Source organism: Paramormyrops kingsleyae, chromosome 18 (assembly GCF_048594095.1).
Source record: "Paramormyrops kingsleyae isolate MSU_618 chromosome 18, PKINGS_0.4, whole genome shotgun sequence".
Classification (NCBI taxonomy): domain Eukaryota; kingdom Metazoa; phylum Chordata; class Actinopteri; order Osteoglossiformes; family Mormyridae; genus Paramormyrops; species Paramormyrops kingsleyae.
Genome location: NC_132814.1, coordinates 8,588,869 through 8,612,858, shown reverse-complemented (window position 1 = coordinate 8,612,858; position 23,990 = coordinate 8,588,869). Strand labels below are relative to the sequence as shown.

General features: G+C 41.7%; 1 protein-coding gene across 1 annotated transcript in view; it reads left to right on the top strand.

The window, feature by feature from the left end:
• The window catches only part of LOC111838069 (beta-arrestin-1-like), a 31,724-nt gene extending 8,517 nt beyond the window's left edge, over positions 1-23,207 (top strand). The window contains exons 2-16 of the mRNA XM_023800652.2: positions 13,384-13,414; positions 13,833-13,893; positions 14,440-14,484; positions 15,966-16,162; positions 16,532-16,591; positions 16,811-16,878; positions 17,396-17,531; positions 19,530-19,614; positions 19,700-19,772; positions 19,872-20,009; positions 20,121-20,204; positions 20,456-20,479; positions 20,804-20,874; positions 21,134-21,185; positions 21,514-23,207. Coding sequence (XP_023656420.1) covers positions 13,384-13,414; positions 13,833-13,893; positions 14,440-14,484; positions 15,966-16,162; positions 16,532-16,591; positions 16,811-16,878; positions 17,396-17,531; positions 19,530-19,614; positions 19,700-19,772; positions 19,872-20,009; positions 20,121-20,204; positions 20,456-20,479; positions 20,804-20,874; positions 21,134-21,185; positions 21,514-21,625 — 1,237 coding nt within the window. The 3' untranslated portion in view covers positions 21,626-23,207. The remainder of the gene's footprint in view (positions 1-13,383; positions 13,415-13,832; positions 13,894-14,439; positions 14,485-15,965; positions 16,163-16,531; positions 16,592-16,810; positions 16,879-17,395; positions 17,532-19,529; positions 19,615-19,699; positions 19,773-19,871; positions 20,010-20,120; positions 20,205-20,455; positions 20,480-20,803; positions 20,875-21,133; positions 21,186-21,513) is intronic.
• The last annotated feature ends 783 nt before the right edge of the window (positions 23,208-23,990 follow it).

Below are 23,990 nucleotides of genomic sequence, written 5' to 3'. Positions count from 1 at the left end.
TTTTTAAAACATATACATCTGTTGTTCATTTCCTTTTGGGACAAATCATCAATTGAAAGCTCAAATGGTTATCGATACTATGGTCTAAATCAAGACTTCATGCACAAAGAAAGCAAACAAATCCATATGTCAGTGTGTCACAGGAAGTGTGTAACAACAATTTTATTTAAACTTGTTTTGCATTATCAGAAAAAAAGTAGAACAACACAAAACAGAACAGGAAATGGGAGAACACAATTTTTGTTGGGCGGGGGGGGGGGGGGTGGGGGGGTGTTGCAGTTTCTGTCACGCCTCATTTGAAAAAATGCGTGCAAACATAAATGGAGAAAGGCAGGACAGGTGTGGGTAATTTTGGTTTGGAGTGAGATGTAGGGGCATGTCCAGAACTTTTGGGCCCCCGACCCAGATCAATACAATTATGTTACAAATTATTTAGGGCCCCGCTCACTCAGGGTCCTTGGAATTGCCCAAACCTTCCCCTTCTTTGCAGCCCCCCCTGCCTCCCCCACTAAACAAGCTTAATCACCACACACTCACAGATAGGATATCCAGAACAGTCCTTGACCCAAAATGGGTGAGACCTAAAACCCTGTGGTTCCACATTCAGTCCATAACCACTGTCCTAGTTTGATAGCAGTGTTTCCCATTCCGGTCCTTGGGGACCCCAGACAGTCCACATTTTTTGCATCCTACTTCCCTTGCAGAAATGTGGACTGTCTGGCAGAGAGCTGGAAGAATGCAAAGACGAGGACTGTCTGTGGGTCCCCGAGGACTGGGTTGGGAAACACTGGCCTAGACTTTTGTCATTCACTGATATGCCAGTGTCTCAGTCCTCAGTTCTGGTTGTTCTGGGTGCTGTTGACTGTGACCTATACAGATGAAATGGATGAAGTTGTAGATTCACGCAGGCTAAGGAGAGCAGCTCACAGAATTCAGGATGTTTAGCTAAACTGACAACTGGAGCACATAGCACCAATCCAACATGATATGTTACCAAACCCAGGACTGAGCTTGGTAAGTTTAAATAATTGACAGAAAGACAGCAAGTGTAAATGATTATTGAGTTTAACCATCTGGAGGTAGATATAGCTATGGAGGACAACCATGCATGAGACAGGAAATTTCTGAAGCCAAATTTATACCAGATGGAGCAGAAATATCCAATTTAAGGCATATTAGAACAGTACCTTTTATGTATGCCTGTTTTATTGTGGGTGCGCTGGTTTTGTCTCTGAAGAAAGGAGAGATCTCTGAGTTACAGAAAGGAAGTATTTGTCCTCTCACACGTTCAAGCATGCCGCAGGACAGGTGACTATTTTTACAAAAGAGGACAACTTGACCTACGCTGTTACGTATTCTTAGTATAGATGCAGGTTTAAAAGATTCTTTTCATGCTTTGACAAAATGGGTATGTTTGCATAAGCAAAGAGAAACACTGACTTTAATTGCACACCTGTCACCTACTCCTCATTTTCCGGAAAATATAAAACCTTTATAAAAATCGAGTTTAGTTTAGCTGTTAATTGCTACCTTTTTTTCTCATGTTTTTATGTGAGTACATGTAGCAAGATTCTAAAAAGTGCTTAGTAATATCTAAATTTGTGTGTCAGTTTTTTGTGGCAAACACCATTTACTGTATACGAGGAAAAATCTAGCAATATGTAGGTGAAAATTGCCATTCATTTTGTGCCCGATTATTTTACTGGAACACCCAAGCTTGCCAGTAATGTTCCGAGTTTATTATGGTGCAACAGGAAACACCTGTCATTTATGTTCCACTTTGTCTATATTGCTGTACCTGATTAATTGTCTATTAATATACCAAAAGCATGATATAAGTAAAGCAAGTAAAAGAACAGAGGATGAGTTATTTATATAATAAGAGGATTTTGTTTTTGTTATAATAAAGATCCCTGCAGTGGCTCACAAATAATCAAACATGACAAAGCTGAAAAGGCAACAGCTTATGATAGCTATATATAAAATATTACAATCCACACAACATAATGGGGACCAGGACAGCAGGTCTTTGTGGTGTATCGAGAGCCACAGTATCCAGGGTAATGTCAGCATACCACTACGAAGGATGGACCACATACAACAGGAGTAACTGTGGATGAAAGAGGAAGCTTTCTGAAAGGGACGTCTGGGCACTAACCCGGATTGTATCCAAAAAGCATAAAACCACAGCTGCCCAACTCACTGCAGAATTAAATGCGCACCTTGACTCTCCTGTTTCCACCAAAACTGTCAGGAGCTCCACAGGGTCAATGTTCATGGTCGGGCTGCTAATGCCAAACCTTTGGTCACTTGTGCTAATGCCAGCAGCCACGGGTGCTGTAAATGGTTGGGGGGGGGGGGGGTGGGGGGTTAGGACGGTATTGGATTGGTCTGGGTGGAGGGCTCAAAATCTCTTGCGGCACCCATGCCAACTCATGGGCTGTGGACAAGGTGAAACATGTATTGTTACCTGATTCATCCACCTTCGCCATCTTTCCCGCATCCGGGAGAGTTATGATGTGGAGAAGCCCCAGAGAGGCTCACCACCCAGACTGCTGCCTGCCCAGAGTGCAGCACCGGCGTGAATCAGTGATGGTTTGGGCTGCAATATCATGGCATTCCCTCGGCCCACTACTTTTTCTAGATGGGTGCATCATTGTCAAGGACTGCTGAAACATTCTGGAGGACCGTGTTCACCCAGTGGTTCAAACATTGTACCCTGAAGGTGGTGCTGTGTATCAGGATGATAATGCACAAATACACACAGCAAGACTGGTGACAGAGTGGTTTGATGAACATGAAAGTGAAGTTGAACATCTCCCATGGCCTGTACAGTCACCAGATCTCAATATTATTGAACCACTTTGGGGTGTTTGGGAGGAGCGAGTCAGGAAACGTTTTGTTTTGTCTCACTAATGACAAAACAGCTTGAAATAAAATGCTTCAACATGTAGGAAAAGAGTCAGATCACAGCTGATGTGGTGACATCATACTTACTAATATTTAATGTAATTTAGATGAAGTATATTAAGGAAGTCATGTTCTTTAGTTAATTTTGCAGATGCAAATTTGTCTTGCTAATTTTATTGCCCACAGAGACACACACTCACACATTAGTGCCCCGATTTCATTTTCTGCCAGGAGACTCAGTAATACTTTGAAGTTTGACTGATACCATATCACAGTGCATCTTTCTTTTTGATGCGGAATTAAGCTACATGCTCCACTAGTATTAATGCATGACCACCTGTCTCTCATTAGCTTTATTAATGCACCAAACTGTCTCGCTACCTGCTGGATATGATAGCAGAACTATGATTCACCTTGTTGAGCCATGAATAGTCATGATCAAACTCTTGAAGGAACAAATGATGAGACTACACATGAATGGGTATTTTTAATTAACGTTTAAACTGACTGAACATTGATGGAACAGAAAATGAGAACAGGTCTGCCCGCTCAAACTTGGATGCAAACCTTTTTATTGTATTATAATCGAGTGTGTGTCACGATCGGGTTGAAGGCAAGCAGGGAAGAGGAGCCAGGAAGTAGGGTCAAACGTGGATTTATTACGGGAAGCAGGACCGGGGAAGCACGACAACAAACAGCAACATCATTGACCGGACTGGGGATACAAACGGAAACACGGACTAAATACACTGAACTAATGACAACAATCCGAAACAGCTGTAAAACACTGGGATTCCACATGAGGTTAACGAGGGGGCGTGGCACACATTAGGATCGGACGGAGCGGGGTGTGACAGACCCCCCCCCCCCCCCCCCAAGGGCGCGCCCGAGAGGAGGCGACGGACGAGACCGGGGAACAGAACCTGAAAGACAAAAACATCAACGAGAAGACAGGAAACAAGACAGACACCGAACAGGAACAAGGACAGGAACCAAGACAAAACCCGACAAAGGACAGGGAACGCAGACAGACAGACAAAGAAGGGACACCGAACAGCAACACAAATGGGCCAGGAGCGAACACAGGAACCACAGGAGGAACAAGGAGCAAAAACAGGCGGGACGGAGGGAAAGGGGAGGAGGAGCCAGGGGAGCCCGAGAGAGCCCAGGTGGGCGACGGGCAGGGGCCGGAGGGACCGCAGGCAACAGGGAGGAGGGAGCCACACAGGGGCCGAAGGTACGGGATGAGGGAGAGACGGAGGGGACACGGAGGGAGCAGGAGGGAACACCAGCGGAGGCAGGTAGGAGGGGGGAAGTCGCGGCAGGCGACGGCGCAGCCGGAGCCAGCGAAGGCGCTGTCCGACACCCCGCCAAAGTTTTAAGGGCCAGACCGACATGGAGCCGGAGATGACGCCGAGGACCGGCACCGAGGCACCGGGGGGGGGGACCCGGAGGGGACCGCCGACCCAGAGCCGGAGGACCTGCAGGCAGCCACCGAGCAACAGCTAGGGGCCGAACGGGCGAGCCAGGGGGTGGGGCAGGGGGCGGGGGCAGGACCCGGGCCCGACGCAGGTGTCCCCGCCCTTTCCGGGAGACTGATAGGCGGGGACCTGGCCAGGGTCTGTCACACCGGGGTGACGGTGGAGGAGTTACAGGGGAAGCCACGGGGGCAGCCAAGGCAATCCCCAAGGGGTCCCACTCAAGCTCCCCCTCCGACTCCACTATGGAGGGAGGAGCGTCAGAACAGCAGTCAGGGACCTCCTCGGGGACAGGAGCATTGAGAGTTGTGGGTGGCTGAGCTGAGAGCTCAGGGGCCGCGGGGAGCTCAGGGGCCGCGGGGGAGCCGGGCTGGACAGGCAGAGCGGCGGCCGCGGGGGAGCCGGGCTGGACAGGCAGAGCGGCGGCCGCGGGGGGGCAGGGCCGCGGGCAGAGCGGCGGCAGCAGGCAGGGCCGCGGGCAGAGCGGCGGCAGCAGGCAGGGTCGCGGGCAGAGCGGCGGCAGCAGGCACCTCGGACAGGACAGTAGCAGCAACAGCGGCAGCATTTGGTGCCGTGGGCAGGGCGGCGTCAGCAGCTGCAGGCACCGGGGTCACAGGGGGCGAAGCCGCAGGCACCTCGGGCGTGTGGCCAGCAGGGGGCGCTGCAGGGGCAGGAGATGACACAGGCGCCTCTGGGGGCGCCACAGGGGCAGGAGATGACACAGGCGCCTCTGGGGGCGCACTCACTCCTGGCATGGGGACCATGGGGAGTTCAGGAGTCACGGGGAGCTCAGGGAACTGGGCAGGAGGCGCAGGAACGGCCTCGGGCGGTGCAGCAGCAGGGGGCGCCTCAGCAGGCACCTCATGCGTGCGGCCAGCAGGGGGCACCGCAGGAGCAGGAGACTCAGCACCAGCAGGGGGCGCTACAGGTACCTCTGGGGGCTGAACGAGGAGCATAGGGGCCTCGGGAACCTCAGAGAGCAGTGGTACAGCAGGGGCCACGTCCTCCTCTGGAGGGGCCAGCTCTGACCACAGCCGGAGCAGCTCCCTTAAGGTCTCCTCCGCCTTCTCCAGCTGTTGAGGTGGAGCCGCTGGAGAGATGGCAGCGAACTCCCTCCGGAGCTGCTCCAGGAACACAACTGCCTCCGGGGAGCTCCTTATGGCGGGTTCACCCACCACCCGCCAGTATAGACCCTGGAGGGTGAAGAATCTCCTAGCCGTCTCCAGGCAGGGCCGTGCCTCAGGAACCACGGGGGGCGCTGCAGCCTCTGGAACCACGGGGGGCGCTGCAGCCTCTGGAACCACGGGGGGCGCTGCAGCCTCTGGAACCACGGGGGGCGCTGCAGCCTCTGGAACCACGGGGGGCGCTGCCCGCTTCCGAAACCGCGAAACCCGCTGGATAGCGTCCTTAATGGACCTGGCCCCTTTAAGGGCCAGGCGCGTCCCGGTGAAGGGGCAGGTTGCGGGCTTAGGCGGCGCAGCGGCGGTGACGTCACCCGCGAACACCGCCGGGTGGAGAATCGAGCGGGGATTCTCCCAGCGCACAGCAGGGTAAGCAGCGGAAACAGAGACGGCCCTTAGACAGACCTCAGGCGCGTCCTCCCGTCTTCTGCCTTTCCGTGTCTTCCGCGTTCCTGCTGCTGTGCGGCCAGGCACCTCGGGAGCCGGCTTTGATCGCCGGTCAGCTTCCGGCCAATATAGGCTGGGGTTGCAGAACGCGTAGTTCGCCGGGATCATTCGCGGAACCCCAGGAAGATTCTCCCTCAGCCTTTGTGCTGGTGAAGTACCTGGTCTTGATTTCGGGAGTCCGGTCATTCTGTCACGATCGGGTTGAAGGCAAGCAGGGAAGAGGAGCCAGGAAGTAGGGTCAAACGTGGATTTATTACGGGAAGCAGGACCGGGGAAGCACGACAACAAACAGCAACATCATTGACCGGACTGGGGATACAAACGGAAACACGGACTAAATACACTGAACTAATGACAACAATCCGAAACAGCTGTAAAACACTGGGATTCCACATGAGGTTAACGAGGGGGCGTGGCACACATTAGGATCGGACGGAGCGGGGTGTGACAGTGTGTTTGGAATGATTATACTCAACATCTAACTTTATGACAGATGTGCACCCAAAGTACGTGGCCACCCCTGTTGTCACCCCACGTCGTAATAATAAAAATGAAATATGGGCAATTTTATTTTCTAAGCAGAACCATAGAATAGACTTGGCTCCTCCTTGGATTGCCACCTTATCGTGGTGGAGGGGTTTGCGTGCCTCCGTGAACCTGGGGGCTAGGTTGTCGGGGGCAATAGCCCCTGGTAGGGTCTCCCAAGGCAAAAAGGTCCCAGGGGAGGGGCCAGACAAAGAGCAATCCAAAAGAACCCTATGAAAAAGTTATACAGCAAAGTCCCGTTTCCCTCGCCCGGACTAGGGTCACCGGGGCCCCACCCTGGAGCCAGGCCTGGGGGAGGGGCCCGTTGGCGAGCGCCTGGTGGCCGGGCCTTGGCCCGTGGGGCCCGGCCGGGCACAGCCCGAAAGAGGCACGCGGGACTGTCCCCAGGTGGGCCCACCACCCGCAAGGGGAATGTCAGGGGTTCGGTGCATTGTGGATTGGGTAGCGGCCAAGGGAGGCCCTGGCGGTCCGATCCCCGGCTGACAAAACTGGCTTTCGGGACATGGAATGTCACCTCTCTGGTGGGGAAGGAGCCTGAGCTTGTGCGTGAGGTTGAGAGGTATCGACTAGATATAGTCGGGCTCACCTCAACACATAGCTTGGGTTCTGGAACCAATCTCCTGGAGAGGGGCTGGACGCTCTTTTACTCTGGAGTTGCGGCGGGTGAGCGACGCCGGGCTGGGGTAGGGCTATTGGTGGCCCCACAGCTCGGTGCATTAACATCGGAGTTTACCCCAGTGAACGAGAGGGCTGTTTCCCTGCGCCTTCGGGTCGGGGATAGGTCTCTGACTGTCATCTGCGCTTATGCGCCGAATGTCAGTTCGGAGTACCCGGCCTTCTTGGATTCCCTTAGCGGTATGCTATTTGGTGTACCGCGGGGGGATTCCATCGTTTTGCTGGGGGACTTCAACGCTCACGTGGGCAATGACAGTGTGACCTGGAAGGGGGTGATTGGGAGGAACGGCCTCCCTGATCTGAATCCGAGTGGTGTTCAGTTATTGGACTTCTGTGCAATGCATGGTTTGTCCATAACGAACACCATGTTCGAGCATAAGGGTGTCCATAAGTGGACATGGTACGAACATGCCCGGGGCTACAGGTCGATGATCGATTTTATAATCGTATCAACTGATCTGCGGCCCTCTGTCTTGGACACTCGGGTAAAGAGAGGGGCAGAGCTGTCAACTGATCACCACCTGGTGATGAGTTGGCTCAGGTGGCGGGGGAGGAAGCCGGTCAGACCTGGTAGGCCCAAGCGTATAGTGAGGGTCTGCTGGGAACGTCTGGCAGAGGCTCCTGTTTGCTGGAGCTTTAACTCGTGCCTCCGGCAGAATTCCAGTTGAGGTGGTTTGGACATCTGGTGCGGATGCCTCCTGGGCGGCTACCCGGAGAGGTTTTCCGTGCCTGTCCTACAGGGAGGAGGCCCCGAGGCAGGCCCAGGACTCGCTGGAGGGATTATATCTCTCGGCTGGCCTGGGAACGCCTCGGTGTCCCCCCCGAGGAGCTGGTGGGGTTAGCTGGGGAGAGGGAGGCCTGGGTGCCTCTGCTGAAGCTGCTACCCCCGCGACCCGAACCCCGGACAAGCGGAAGATGATGGATGGATGGATGGATGGAGCGCGGCCAACCCCAAAAAACATAATCGGCTCCTGAAGCCGCCCCGATCAAAATGTTCTGCTGACGCCACTGCCAGGCTGGAACAAAAACAGGGATGATTATTATCATAACGCGGATAAAATAATTGTGTCTGTCATGTGAAAATCAGCAGTGAGGGGGGAAAAAACTGACTGTGAGGCATGTTTTAAACATTTCCCGAAGTTGTCTGTATTTAGCCATTTCTCATTTACAAATAGCATATGTTCATAAAAACGACTTAAAAATGCATTTTATAAATTACTACAATATAACAGTTATAAGTATATGGAGTAAGAAATGCTTGTTGGTGGAAAATCACGGTCGCGAGACCAGCTGTCACGATCCGCTTCGTTCGATCCCGATGTGTGCCACGCCCACCTCGTTACCTCGTGTGATTACCAATTGTGATCATCTGTGTCCTGTTATTTCTGCCTAGTCTTTTGTATTTAGTCCGAGTCTCAGTCTGTCTTCCCCAGATCTGTCATTGTATTGTCACGTTGGATGTCCCTGCTTGTCTGTCGCTTGCTCAAATAAACCCCTGATTACCCGTGAGCACGGCTTGCTCTGCTGCTTCCTTGCTCGCCTCCTTGCCGAGTCCTGACACCAGCCTCCCTAATGTGAAAACTTGGGGGTTTTAATCTTAGCCCTGTCATTTGTGTTTGTGTGATTCACATCTAATTCTTCCATGTCATGCGGATTTCCTGCTTGAGTAACCGTCCGTTATAATAATTGTTTCGGAACCTTTTTTTAACGTGACAGTTACTTAATTTACAAGGAAATTAGCCACCCAAAGCTGAAAGTTATATTTTAACAAATGTCTTAGCGATCGACTTGTTTTTATTAACGTTCGCTGCTTTATGGAGTTTAAAGCTCCCAGAGTTTGTGTCTTGAAAAAAATTAAAACGTCTTATGTGGTAAATTATTTTCTGTTTCACGTAACATAAACATAAATAAAACTAAAGGCAAATGGGCTTCAATTTAGTGAAATATCTGTATTTACAATACTCTTTTAATAGCACACTTACAATTCAATAGCACAAGAAACCTACTCATTAGAGTCTGGATTTTTTTTCGGTCTAATTGAGTGTTGATAAGGGGAATGTCCAGTAATTATAATGTTTAACTTACTATGTATGCAATAATGCTGCAGTCAGGCAAAGATTCCAGATTAAGCCAACAACTAAGGGTGTCACGATCCTCCAAATCCTCAATTCGATTACATTTTCGATTCTAAAGTCACGGTTCGATTCGATTCTCGATTTAAAAAAGAAAAATTTGAAAGCACAAGCTATGCCATTTTAAGACTTTTATGCAATATAATAATATCTGACCTTTGTTCGCAATGTACCACACATTACATTGTCAAATTTAAAATGTTTATTAACAATATAATGTAACAATAACTTATATCTTCAGTCAATTGGAAACTTATACAAAATAACCTGCCATCTAATTTCTCTTTTGTAACTGCAGTTTTCTTCACAGATGATGACATTCAAGTTCACAAAAAAAAATAGTTTCAAGTTCTTGTTAAAGAGGAATATGAAAAGAGAACTGCTAAAAATATTGCAAAAATACTGTCAAAAATATGAACTGTTTACATTTATATGGGCAGATTTTTTTTTATAGTTTCATGTTCTTCTTTAAGAAAATGAGAATGTCCACATTCTCTGTGGAGAGGGCTGCTCTTTGAGATGTCACAATGTCCCCAGCTGATGAGAACACTCGTTCACTTGTCACACACAAAACACTGTTGTTTAAGGTAATAAACAGGCAGAAATTATATTTAAGTGTGACAACAACAAACAGAAAGGATATTGTGATTAGTCCTATTCATGAAATATTATGAATGTGAAATTATGTAAATACAAAAAACAAACTACTTTAACTTAATCACATTAGCCTATTAGCATCACATACCTGTGTGGAATGCTCTGGCAAGATTTTCTCCTCCAGACAATTGAAGATCTCATTCCGAGATATGTCATCCAGGTGGGGTAAAGTTTTAAACCTAGGATCCAAGGCAGTGCTCTCATTCAGGAACTGTTGAAGTCTTGGGTCTGAATACCTCTCTTAAAAAATTGCCTCTATAGCAGATTTAACATCCTTTACAATTGTTGAATCTGTGTCACTGTGTTTCAAAGATGTCAGGATGGTGTGTTGTAGGGGCATGACCACAGTAGGCTGCTGTTCGGAACTCATCAAGGTTGTAACTGTTTTCAGGGGTTTCAGTACCTGACATACATCTTCCAGAACAGTCACATCTTGATCAGAGAGGGTGATAAGGTCTTTAGCATTTTTTTTTATGTCTTTTTCTGCAAGTGCAGAATAGATAGCAGCTTGTTGATCTAAATAGCGTGTGATCATGTCATAGCTGGAGTTCCACCTTGTATGTACATCTTGAACCAGCGTGTGAGGAGGAAGCTGAAGCATGTCTTGTTTTGACTTTAAGACGGCTGCTGCAGTGGTGCTTCTGTGGAAAAAAGTGACCACCCTCCTGACTCTGGGAAATCTGGTTTACTCCCAAACCCTTCTGGGAGGCCAGATTCACAGTGTGGGCAAAACATCCAATGTGTGGAGACAATCCAGCTGCATGTGAGGCATTGACAATGTTCTTTGCATTATCAGTTGTCACAGGAATTGTTGCATTTTGTCTGTTCAACTTCCATTCCAGTACCACTTCCCTCAGCACTTCTGCTAAATGTTCACTTGTGTGAGCTTCATATATGGGGCGAGTTTGAAGTACTGGATTTTGAATTTCCCAGTCATAATTAATGTAATGCGCTGTGACAGTCATGAAGCTGCTAATACCTTCAATAACTTTCTCCTTCACATTATTGTACATGGAGGGTATCACCGTAGCTGTGAGATGCGTTCTACTTGGGATTTCGTAGCGCGGTTCTAGCACGCTAATTAAATGCCTAAAACCGGAGTTTTCTACCACTGAATAAGGTCACATGTCCGTGGCTATAAATACTCCTACCGCGCTTGTAATTGCCTTTGCACGTGTTGAGTTACTTGGAAGTTTTATTCCAAATGAAGATGGGAGAGTAGTTTGTGTTACACTTGTCGGTTTAACAGATAAATCTATGTTTTTGTGGTGCCTGCGGAGATGCCCTGCCATGTTAGTCGTGCTGCCGGTGGAATAATGTGGTATACGTACATAGCAGAGCTTGCAAACTGTGTTTTTTTTGTCGACAACACGAACGTTGTCAGCATAACTCACTGGAAATCCAAAATACTTCCACACCGGCGACTTCAGTGAAAGAGGAGGGGGTTCAAGTTCTGTCGATGGGTCTCCTGCGTCTGCAGTTGCCATGCTATCTTTTGGCTGTTTGTTGTAGCTGTTAGGTTGACTCGCAGCACTTCAACAAGCGTGGTTTTTTTTTTTTCGCTTGGCAAGCCAAGCTGACGTGACATGGGGGCGTGGCAGCATCGACGATTCCATTTTTTGATTCGATAATCGAGATTGAGCATGAATTTCGATCGATTTCGATTTAAAATCGAAAACGTGACACCCTTACCAACAACTAATTTTATATGATTTGTCTTTATACATCTCTGCAATAAAATCAAATAATAAAATTAGAGCATAATGCTGATGGGAATTCAGTAAATATGGAAAAATGGAAATTTGGGAATTTTTAAAATAGAAATTCCTCTGCAATAAAATATTCCATGTTTTTGCATGTATGCACATTAAAATGAACTATTTTCAATGTTTTGAATCACCTTACAATTTGCAGCAATTTCTTGCAACAGAAATTTCTAAAATTAATTAGAGCCAACAAAGTCAGAAGGAATTGCCTTTTGAAGTGCTGAATACAGCTAGTGAGGCAAGGCATGCTGGACAAGCACCAGCCATGAAAATACAATATAATATAATATAATATATGATCCTTTTGTAGAATACTTGCAATCAATGAACTGAGTCATGAGACATGGGGGCTTTAGTAGTGAGTAATGCTGGTTAATCATCAGGGTGGAGCTTCCATGACACAAATAGGAACAGTATACGGAGGATCTGGATTTACAGATGAGGAGGGATGAAATAAACACAGAGCTGCTAGGGGGATACCCGCTGTGTAAAAATCCAGGTTACTGAAGGTGGAAGAAAACCAAAGCAGCCCAATTTCTGCTGAAATATAATATTATAGTGAATGAGGGACAGGTGGAAGTAATGGAGTAAAATGGGTCACATGACTTCCTCCTGAGATAGTGAAATTTCACGCTCCCCATTTCCTTAGATCAATAATAGATATGTGTCTAAATAAGAAAACTATATATGTACACTATCAGTCAAAAGTCACATCACAGGTTTTTACCACTTTTCCATTTATTCTTGTTAAGCACTGGAAAGTGAACTATAAATGAAAATATAAGTCAAATAAAACAAGTTTCCTTTATAACATGGAAGGAGTATGTAACAGTGCATGTTTGACATCCTGTTCACTGGTTGTGAAGTGATGGTGCAGTCAAATTCTAGGCCGTCCTATGCGCTAGTTAACTGTTTCATCCCATGAAACACAGCAGTATGTAATGTCCCTTCTAGACAGAATGCCACAAATTTTCTCTGTCTGCCTTATAACTGCTAGAGGAGGTTACTACAATGAATCAAAGACATGACATTTTCTTGCTAATAAAGGTACTGAAATGGTGAAACATACTGTAAACTTATTGGTTAGCAAATTTGTGTAATTTTGTGTGTAGTAAATGTTAAGTGAGTAACATGCAAATACAGAAAATCTCAGGTTATGCAAAATCGTCTGACTGGTCTTGTATATATAGTTCTAATGTTAATAGTTGTGCTCTGCTACACGTGACTGTTTATTTCCATTCTTTATTTCCTGTCATACAGCTCTTTAGTTACTCAATTTCTGTATTTTTCATTATCTTCAAGTTTCTTTGCTTTTGTGTAACATAAGGAGTCAGTGATGTGATGATATTATTAACACAAATTCAAAAAAGACAGTCTGGATGTTGCGTTGGCAAGATAATGCCTGGATTCCACTTACAAAATAACACAAATATTTTTAAATGTTGACTGGAGGTGTGATCTTTCACTTTCATTGAATAAGAAAAGTTTTCAAGCATACCTAAAATGCCACCGTCTCTAAACTTTTGTTTGCAGACACATTTATCATTTATCAGAGAACAGCAACATTTTCATAATTTGTTCTTTTTTTCAGAGTATTCAAGAAAGCAAGTCCAAATGGCAAAGTAAGTTCAGCTGAAATATGTCACATTTATGGCCACACTTACAATATCAACAATGTATTCTATAGTCCTTGTTGCATGTAATGTGAGGGATTTGGATATAATGTATTAAATACTTAAAAAGGTTCATTGCCCAACATTGTTTCATTGTAACACACATGTTTCTTTCAGAATATTACAGTTAATTCAAATAACGTCCTGCTGTTTAATCATCCAGATTTTATATGATCTACGTTACTTTAGTATCTCATCTTTGTATTGGATTACAGAAGATGGGTGGATGAATGGATGGCAGTTTAACTCTGAATTTGAAATTTGTTTTCACTGAAGAACTGCAGTGGCTGCGATCTCTCTGTATTTGCATAGCTAACCAATCGTTTTTACTGAAATAACGGTGTTATGTACAATGTCTTTTTTCCAGCTCACTGTGTATCTGGGAAAGAGGGACTTTGTTGACCATGTAGACCTTGTGGACCCTGTCGGTAAGCCACCGTTAGCTAATCTCGGTTCATATGTAAGTTAGAGCAGGCATGCTATTAATTAATTTAGCAACATTTCTTCCATAACGAAATGCTGCTATTTATTTTTAAATTTCTCTGTCTATTTTGTTTATTTGCGTCAATTGAAGTTTATTGATATTTATAAATGTCCACTACCTTGAAGCATATGTGTATGTTTTAAAAATAATTGTAAAATTGCAGTTAAATTGTAATATAATCTGTAATATTTGTACAAATTACATCCATGGCTGTATAATGGTTAATGTTGTGCAAATTTTAAAATACATAAATAAAATTCATAATTTGAATTTTGGAGTACTTTTTGGTAACTCAGAGGGAGATGAGAAAATTCACTATAATGATCTTTTAAGGCGTTTGGGAATCAATCTGTTTTGGGAATTATGTCCATAGTAGAATTTCCTGTGAACTATAAAAAATATTTGATCCATTCCTCATCAATGAACATCAAAAATGTATCTTTTGCAGTGTTTAATATTTATGTAACACAGTAATTCAATTTTCTTACAGATGGTGTGGTTTTGATTGATACTGAATACCTAAAGGAAAGAAAAGGTAATGACCACAGTAAACTGTTAACATCCTAAATACTTACTTCATCTGCTGAATACTCACCAAGCCTCAACTGGAGAGTTTAAGCTTAAATATATAGATGTGGCACTTGACCTCCTAATTTAAACATTAATGCCAAATAAAAATTAATCTAGCAAATCATTAAATATTTAACCTGCAGACAAATGGAATTCAGACAGCACAGAGGATTTAATACTGCATCAGAAAGGTCACATAATTATGGTATAATCAAAGAGATGATTCAATGTATCTAATTTTATTTAATCGATTGTGTGGGCAATTATAGAATGACTGGGAAAGCCACATTTACTCATGCTCATAGAAAATATCCCAGATATACAGTTTTGTAGTGCCTTGATTGCTGTGTTTTATTTCAATGGTGATTTAAAGCTCAACTCATTATAAAACTACTGTTATTCCCTTAGTAAATGCCTCATTGTTTACTTTGCAATTACTTCAATATAAAAACAATTATATTTTGGTATTTTAGCAACAGTCCACATTTGTTCTTTAGGGAGTGAGCAAAAGTATGGACTGTGAGGATCTCTGAGGACTGGGTTGGGAAGCACTGATATAGATTATTCCAAAGATGAAACAACATATTGTGTAATAATGCCACATTCTGTAATAACTGGGCAAAATTTTACAAGTTTTCATCACAAAATGTAGTGTTATTACATAACGTGTTGTGCTATTAATTTGACAAAATGTAACATATTTTCATCACATAATGTGGTGTTATTATACAATGCATTGTCGCACACTCTGTAACAACATATTATGTAATAACACCACATTATGTAATAAGTCACGAAATTTAACAAATTTTCATTAGACATGCAGATTTAGGAAAATTTAGGTACATTTTCAGGCGTGCATTTCCCGAAAGTTTTGTGATGCTAAGTAGTTAGTTATCTCATACTCAAGATCATTCGTTGATTAATGAGTGTTTCTCAAAACCCTTGCTAACTAAAGAAGTCTGTAACCTTGTTCATAAATTAACAAGTGATCCGACCCACTCATTATTTTCTGTGTTGTTCTGTATTTGAACTTTTGCCTGCTATTCAGTCACAGAGTCACTCGCAAAAACACACGGATACTCCTTTTTGGACAATGTAATAATATTATTACAATGTAATAATAATGAGGTTGATGATGATGATAGCAGTAATAATAATAGGTTAATTTTAAAATATAAAATTGTAACGTAGGTTAGAAGTTTGTTACATTTTGTCCAGTTATTACATAATGCAGTATTAATGCATAATGCTTTGTTACACAGTGTGACAATGCATTATATTATAACACCACATTATGTGATGAAAATTTGTTACATTTTGTCAAGTTACTACATAATATTGTGCTATTACATAATGTGTTGTTGCCAAAGGATTCCTAAACTTTATTGCAGCTATATATCTGTCCTGACATACAGTCATTATTCTTGCATCCTTTATCCTCAGTTTTTGTGACTCTGACATGTGCCTTTCGCTACGGCCGAGAAGACTTAGATGTTTTGGGATTTACATTTCGAAAAGACCTGTTTGTTGACAACATCCAAGCCTTTCCACCAGTGCCCGAACAAAAGAACACCTTAACTCGTCTTCAGGAGCGCTTGATTAAAAAGCTTGGAGAGAATGCTTACCCCTTCACCTTCGAGGTAAAATTATACATATGGATGTTACTTTTTTGTTTATTGTAACATTGTCTCTTAACTATAGAAACTGGAATATGTGAAAGGCCCAAGAATCTGAGATGCTAGACCCACCACTTTGGGCACCAACAATCAGACCGAAAAAAAAATCACTTAGCCCAGACATCTTAGCCAAACAGTAAACAAGCTTTTGTCCCACTCTGTGTGCTGCGTTCGTTTCAGCCACATGATTCGCCGTTTGAAGGAGCAGCCTGTTTGCATTAACAAGCAGGTGAACTTAATGAACTGAGTGTAAATCTTTTCATTTACTATACGACTTATTTGGGTGCTGAAGCTGTGGCTAACTTTATTTGGCTCTGTCTAACTGTCTTCCAGATTCCTACAAATCTGCCGTGCTCTGTCACCCTGCAGCCTGGACAGGAGGACACCGGCAAGGTGACCAGAATAACAATACTAAAGATATATATAAAATATATTTAACAGGCTCCAATACAAATTATCGGATGTCTTGCTTGCATCAATAGAATGATTGTTTATTTTTATCGGATGCTACAAATATGGAGTTCATGGATTAATTTTAGTTATTTCTGTCACACATGATTGACAGACTGTTATCTTGGGTGACATATATGCTGTACCTTATTCTGTTTGAAGGCCTGTGGTGTTGACTTTGAAGTGAAAGCTTTTTGTGCTGAGAATTTGGATGAGAGAATACACAAAAGGTCAGCGACAACAACATGCTGTGACTTGTGACTTAAGTCTTGAACATTTCTGTATGAACAAATTTAAAAATCAACTAATGATCACCTATGTCTTAGCAACCTCCAGAATTGAGGTCATTAAACAGAGGTAAATTATATGAGAAAATTATAATAATATTATAAATATTATTAATATCTTCCAACCACTTATGCTGGTGAGTGTCATGGAAGTGTATAAATATACAAACAATGTGTGTGAATAGACGCAAGAAAAGTGTTTTATTAAATTTAAAATCAAATGTTTTCTCAATAGTATTACCCATTTCTCTTGTGCTGAGAACAGCAATTTTTGATCACTGTTCCCCTATATATATTCAGTGCATTTTTTTTTCTTCACAAAATGCACAGACAGAACTGTAATTTGTCATAGACTTAACACACATAAACAGAGAGAGGTAGATTTTAGGCAGGATTATAAAAGATCTGCGACTGTCATTGACTCTCATCTTACTGACTCCCTAATGACTGTATGATGCAGGAATTCTGTACGGCTCGTCATAAGGAAAGTCCAATATGCTCCAGAGAAGCCTGGTCCCCAGCCCATGGCGGAGACGACGCGACAGTTTCTCATGTCAGACAAACCCCTGCACCTTGAGGCCTCGCTGGACAAAGAGGTGAAGCACTTTTCCAGTGCATATTCACATTTGATGACTTTGAACATTTGGGAACAGAATCAGCAGGAGATTCCATTGCCAGTCACTGGTCCTGTCATGGACTCGGATGGATTTAGTGTGTGGGTGTGGCTGTGGCATGGTGCAGGCAGAAATGGTGGACGACCCACTTGCGGCTCAACAATACAAAACAGGTTTTTATTAAATAAACTAAAACACTAGAAAAGACAAAAACAAAGGACCACAAGGGGTCAAAAGTAAACAAAGACTAATTACAAAACAAGGCAGGTAACATCAAGCAATATCCAATAATCACAAACAACGGAACATTCACAATCAACGAACCACTCAGGAACCAGTGGTGGAGGAAGTACTGAAGCTTAGTACTTAAGTAAAAGTACAAATATCCTGCAAAATATGTACTGAAGTAGAAGTGCTACATCAACAATCTTACTTAAGTGAAAGTACTAAGTACTTACTTTTAAATTTACTTTAAAGTATTTTTTTAAGTAAATGTAAACAATGGTTTGTCTCAACGTCTCGGGTGTGCCATTTTGTAAAAGAATAGTAGATATACTGACTTACGCCTCTACCGATGTCATTTCTCGTAATAATTACAAGGAACTATACAGTATATGTGTATTGGAAAGTTTGGTGTGCTTATTGTGCGTGCACTCTGCAATACTGTGTGTACCCTAACTTAGAATTATGTGGATGACAAGTTATCTACTAGATATTACCCAGTAATATACCATTAAGATAAACCATGTTGAATGGGTCCATGTTGAATGTCTCATCTTCTTGAAATCAAGCCAGTCTACCAGCTCGTGCTGCTAATTGACGCGCGCTCTGCCATCATTGGAGCTAATAAATCCACCTGATTGGTAGGAAATGGCAAACAACGCCAGAACGCAATAGGCTAACTATTTTTTCATGCAAGATTTTGAGGAAATTGTGCTCATAAAATGTAACGACTAACGGCATAAATTGTAGAAATGTAGCGGAGTAGAAAGTACAGATAATTGCCGCAAAATGTAATGGAGTAAAATAAAAAGTATGCATTATTATTTTTACTTAAGTAAAGTACAGATACGTAAAAATGTACTTAAGTACAGTAACGAAGTACAAATACTGTGTTATATTCCACCACTGTCAGAAGCAGGGACTAAAATACTAAGGGGTAACGAGACTAACACTGGACAGGTGAGGCTGATTAACAAAGACTGGGAAAACAGGGCACAGATGAAACTAATTAACTCAAAGGAACTAAAACAGGGAAACTAAGAACTAAGCAAGAAACAGGGAAACAGAATCTAACACTGGGGAATTACAGACAGGTAAAGACACAAGCAGGGTTACAAGGAATGAAACCAAAACCAAATACAAAATCACCAGACAGAAGAACTAAAAAAAACTCATAAAAATGAAACACTAGGGACCAAAATACAAAAACAGAGGAGGTGGGATTTGAACATAAGACTGGGGAATTACAAGTAGCCACATGCGCTACACGTTGAGCCATATGGCCATCAGGTAACAGGGGAAAACACAAAGACTGACAACACGAGGGACGGGATGACCAGCAACACCTGCTGGCCAAACGGGGAAGGCACACGGGGTGGAACAACCGGCCTGATCCTGACAGGTCCAGAAAATCTGGTTAGAGATCTTCCAGCTCCTTCCTATGATACCATTTAATTTTCACTTGTACTGGCATCTGTGAAAACTAGCTTAGAATTACAATTAAATTTGCCATAATGTAGCCGGAATTCTACTTTTTATGGGAGTACATTAAGCAAATGCCAAGGAAGCCACATCCCTCTGAATGATCTGATATTATTAATGTTCTTGAATGTAAGGATTCCTCTATGAATTTCATGTGCATATGCATTTATAATTATCATTTACTCCATTTTATTATCACCTATAGAATCAGAATAATCACAGTGAAAAATGCCACATCCACATACTGTTATAATGGACAAATGTTCTTCTTTCTAGATTTACTATCATGGAGAACCAATTAACGTGAATGTCCATGTCACCAACAATACAAACAAGACTGTAAAGAAGATGAAAATCTCAGGTGACAGTAAGATTTATAATCAATGCCTGTGAATGTGTCCTGAGATCACTTTAAACTCACCAGTTCTGCGTGTTTGTTCATGCAGTGCGTCAGTATGCAGATATTTGCTTGTTCAACACTGCGCAGTACAAATGCCCTGTAGCAACAGAGGAATCAGAGTAAGTCTGAAAGCCACTTTCAAGACACTGTAAATGACCAGTGCAAGTTGTCAGGTTTTCATTCCATTTTGAGTATTGCTATCATTTTTATCCCCACAGTGACATAGTTGCCCCCAGTGCAACATTTTGCAAAGTATACACACTTACCCCGTTCCTCGCCAACAATCGGGAAAAGAGGGGTTTGGCCTTGGATGGGAAACTTAAACATGAAGACACAAATTTAGCCTCCAGTACACTGTGAGTACCCTAACCCTACCCCTCCTGAGAGCATCTCTCAATGTCACTTATTATGAAATGTCATCCAGACTTAATGCTTATTTTGAATTTTTTGTCTTTGGTCTCCTACAGACTAAGAGAAGGAGCTAATAAAGAGATTCTGGGCATTATAGTGTCTTACAAAGTGAAAGTGAAATTGGTGGTGTCTCGAGGAGGGTATGCATTTAAAAATGTTATATTATATTATTACAAAATCATTAAAAGACTGTTCTAAGCTGCTAATAGCATAATAGCACCTTATATCACATTGCATGCAAATGAAAACAAGCATTAATGGTAAAATCCACACATCCATACTACATCAATGTGTTAATGGCAAAATGTGTAATTTTGAATGACAGAACTACTTTTTTGATATTTAATAAACTTTAAACTAACCATTTTCAACTATATTTAACACTTTTTAGACTTCTGGGGGATCTTGCTTCGAGGTAATCCTTCCTTATGAATAATGCTCATTGTAATTGTTGTCCAGTAATAATAAATAATAGTAATGTATTAATACTGAATACTTTATGTTAGAGTATATTCTGTTTATTTTCTAAACTATTAACTGTTACTTCCCAGCACTGAAACATAAAAACGTATACATTTCCATTGTCCTTTAGTTTAAATTCTTAAAAATGGCCAAAGCCAATGTTGGGGATTAGCTTGCTACCAAGATCAATAGATATAATAGTTGAAAGGTTAAGATTTTCTCATAAATTTTTCTTTGATTCTTATTTTTCATGGATATAATTTTGCTTTATTTTCAGTGATGTGGCAGTTGAACTTCCTTTCACATTAATGCACCCAAAACCAACTGAGGAATCTTTCTACAAAGATGGTATGCACTTTTTCGATGTTATTACTGGTGAATTCTGTCTACATGGAATATCAATCACATGATATGTTAAATTTCACAACAGACTACTGTAAAGACACCTGTTTGTGTATGTTTTTGATATGTATGGTTTTATCGTGGCACTTATAAACATTTGCAGCCAATAAAATATCTGTCAGGTAGATGAAGTTCTTTTTTTGTCCTGCTTCATGTACTTCAACATGGTGTTGTGTCACAATTATTGCCGTTATTTCTGTCTCAGTTTCAGAAAATGAAGCACCGCTAGACACAAACCTGATAGAATTTGAAACAAAGTAAGCCGATAGCTTAAGCCTTGCTGTTGTGCATTCTGCACTGCATGACCGTTAATACTGTGAAGTTAAAACCCCATTTCATATCCACTTCCTTCTAAAAAGAAGCAAATGTACATATTAGTGATTGATGCAGTTCTTAAAACATCTTGGTTTATTTTTGCATATTGTGTTTTTTTCTCCGCTGCTGAACCATTGTTTTGGTTTGATTTATTTATTTAATTGACATTCTGTTAATCATGCTTTGTAGTGATGTTTCAATAATTTCACATATTCTATGAAATGTGCCTGCAAAAAAAGTTGAAAGCATAATGTACGAATCTTTTCCTAGTGATGACGACATCATCTTTGAAGACTTTGCACGTCAAAGGCTCAAAGAAGCAAAGGATGACAAAGACGATGACGAGGGGGGTGCCAATTCGCCCAGGCCGCAGGACAGATAATCATATGAGTGCTGTGTGCTGCACTGTGATGCTGTTTCACACCGAGCTGTCTGTGTCCTGCAGGAAAGCAGAAGCCATGGAGACCTTTAGCACGTTCACGGTGGTGCCATTGTTTTGTTTGGTTCATGTTTTTATGTTTAATCCACACAGAAATGTGGAAACGTAGGAAAGCAGCCTTTCAGCAAGGTAGAAAAGCTATGCTTTACAACTTAGAAGATGCCCAATAAGCAGAAATTAAAAATGGGGCAGGACATTCCATTTGGTACAGCATGCAGTTGTGGAATTCACAAACGTACAATATACAATAAATTTTTGTTATATCATTTTGTAACTTTTTAAGATGAAGCTGAGAGGCAAAATCCTGCCAAATTAAATTTATTTGTAAAAATGAATGTTATCAAGTAAAAGAAATCAACACACATTTTAGATTCAAGGATTCTGTTATGTTGCCAGTTTATCAGATGTTTACATTTTTAATTTTTAAATGTATAGATTTTTTTCTCTGTTCTGCATTCCTATGGACATCAAAACACTTATTAATTCTGGAAAAAAAAATCAAACAACAAATGCACATGCAATCTCTCTTTTTTATTCCATTTTAATACAGATGAGGTAAACAATCTCAGGAAAAAATATGCAGTGTTTTACTTACAAATAAATAGGACTCCTGAGCCGCAAACATATAAGGGCATGTGTAAGTATATCTGAATATCAGTTTCAGTATCATTGACTATAGGTGTTTCATAAGCAATGAAATATGAATCTTAATAGTATGTGCAATGCCGAAAAGTTACCATTTAAATGCAAGAGTGGCCTTGTTTTTACATGATGGATTATCTATAATCAGATAAAGTCTTTCGGTGAAAATAATTTTTGTTACGGGTGCAGTTTATTTTATTCATTTCATAACAAGTATTGTGTTAATGAAAAGAGTTGAAAATTGCTGGTAAGGAAGGGCATTTTTCAAGGGACTATTCACAGTTCACGATACTGATACTGTTTAGCTGTGAAATGACAAGTTATCCTGTTCTGGTTACGCCTCAATAGTATTTTTAATTTGTTTATTTATTAAAGGTAAAAAAATTAACATGAAAATATATCCCTTCCAAAGCTACTGTTTTAGCAACATAAAATTTTAGCATTAGCATCTTTTTAATTTTAAATGAAGTAAATTAAAATGGCTTGTTATTAGATTCTTATAGTGCTCAGCAGTCAAAGTAAGCTGCTTCCTACAGCCCTAATCTGGGATCAGTTTCTACTGTAGTACATGCTTTTATTTTACAAAGGTTGTTAAATAATATTTATTTGATCTTTTTTTAGAAGAAATGCACGTTAAATTTGTGAACTGACAAAGGTGAAGCAGAAGATGATGAATCAATGAACAGGCTATGTAATAAATAATAAAGTATATAGCTAATTAATGCAAGAAGGTCAATTATAAATAATGCTTAAGGAGTATAAGGTAGAATAATCTAGAGACACACATTTGCACTGCTATAATATAGTCATAATTCTACAGTCCTCTCCCCTCTACAAAATGCTATGAAATGCCAAATAATGGAAATAAATCTCTATGGAAAAATTGGGTCCAAATGTTTTCCTTAGTAAATGAAAGATTATGAGATGCAAGAATTAGGCAAGCTGGTGGTGTCAGATATTATTTTTTTAAAAACTGGTCGTATGATACAATAATGTAAATGTTCTGTATTAAGTTTTGTTTTCTTCAGGAAATTAAACGATAATCTTGAAAACACAAAATGTGTTTCAAAAGGGTAGACAAAGTTTGTAAAAAATTTTGAGGCAGATCACTATCACTGTATACATTACCTACATTTCTACATTCCTCTATAATTATAATATTTGTCCTATATAGCTGCGTCTAACTTTTGAAGTTACAGGGCTCCCTGTTGTTTTTCAAGTAGAATTATTAAAAAATATTTTTGTATTTTTCTTATTTATATATATTGAATCTATGAATAGTTTTGTGCAGCAAGGAAAATGACAGCAGGCAACCTTTTAATAACCTACAATATTGCATATTGCAATCTTTTATATTAATTTGAAGGTTTTTAAAACTTCTCTTACTATTACCTGAGATCTTTTAGATTTATAGATCAAAATGACTTCATTAAAACTCTCATGAAGATCAACTTTCCCGTTATTTATTTACCAGTCAGAAAGTATCAGTAATTATGTACGTACTGTTTTGCAATAGAGTGCAAATCTTCACAATGTTTACAAAACATAGCAGCATTTTTCAAATGAAAACACTTAATATCGGCATTTATTACTGGACATAAGGGATAATTTACATCTTATGGTAAATTAATCATTTCTGGAAAATGCTAGGTAAAAGAATGTAATT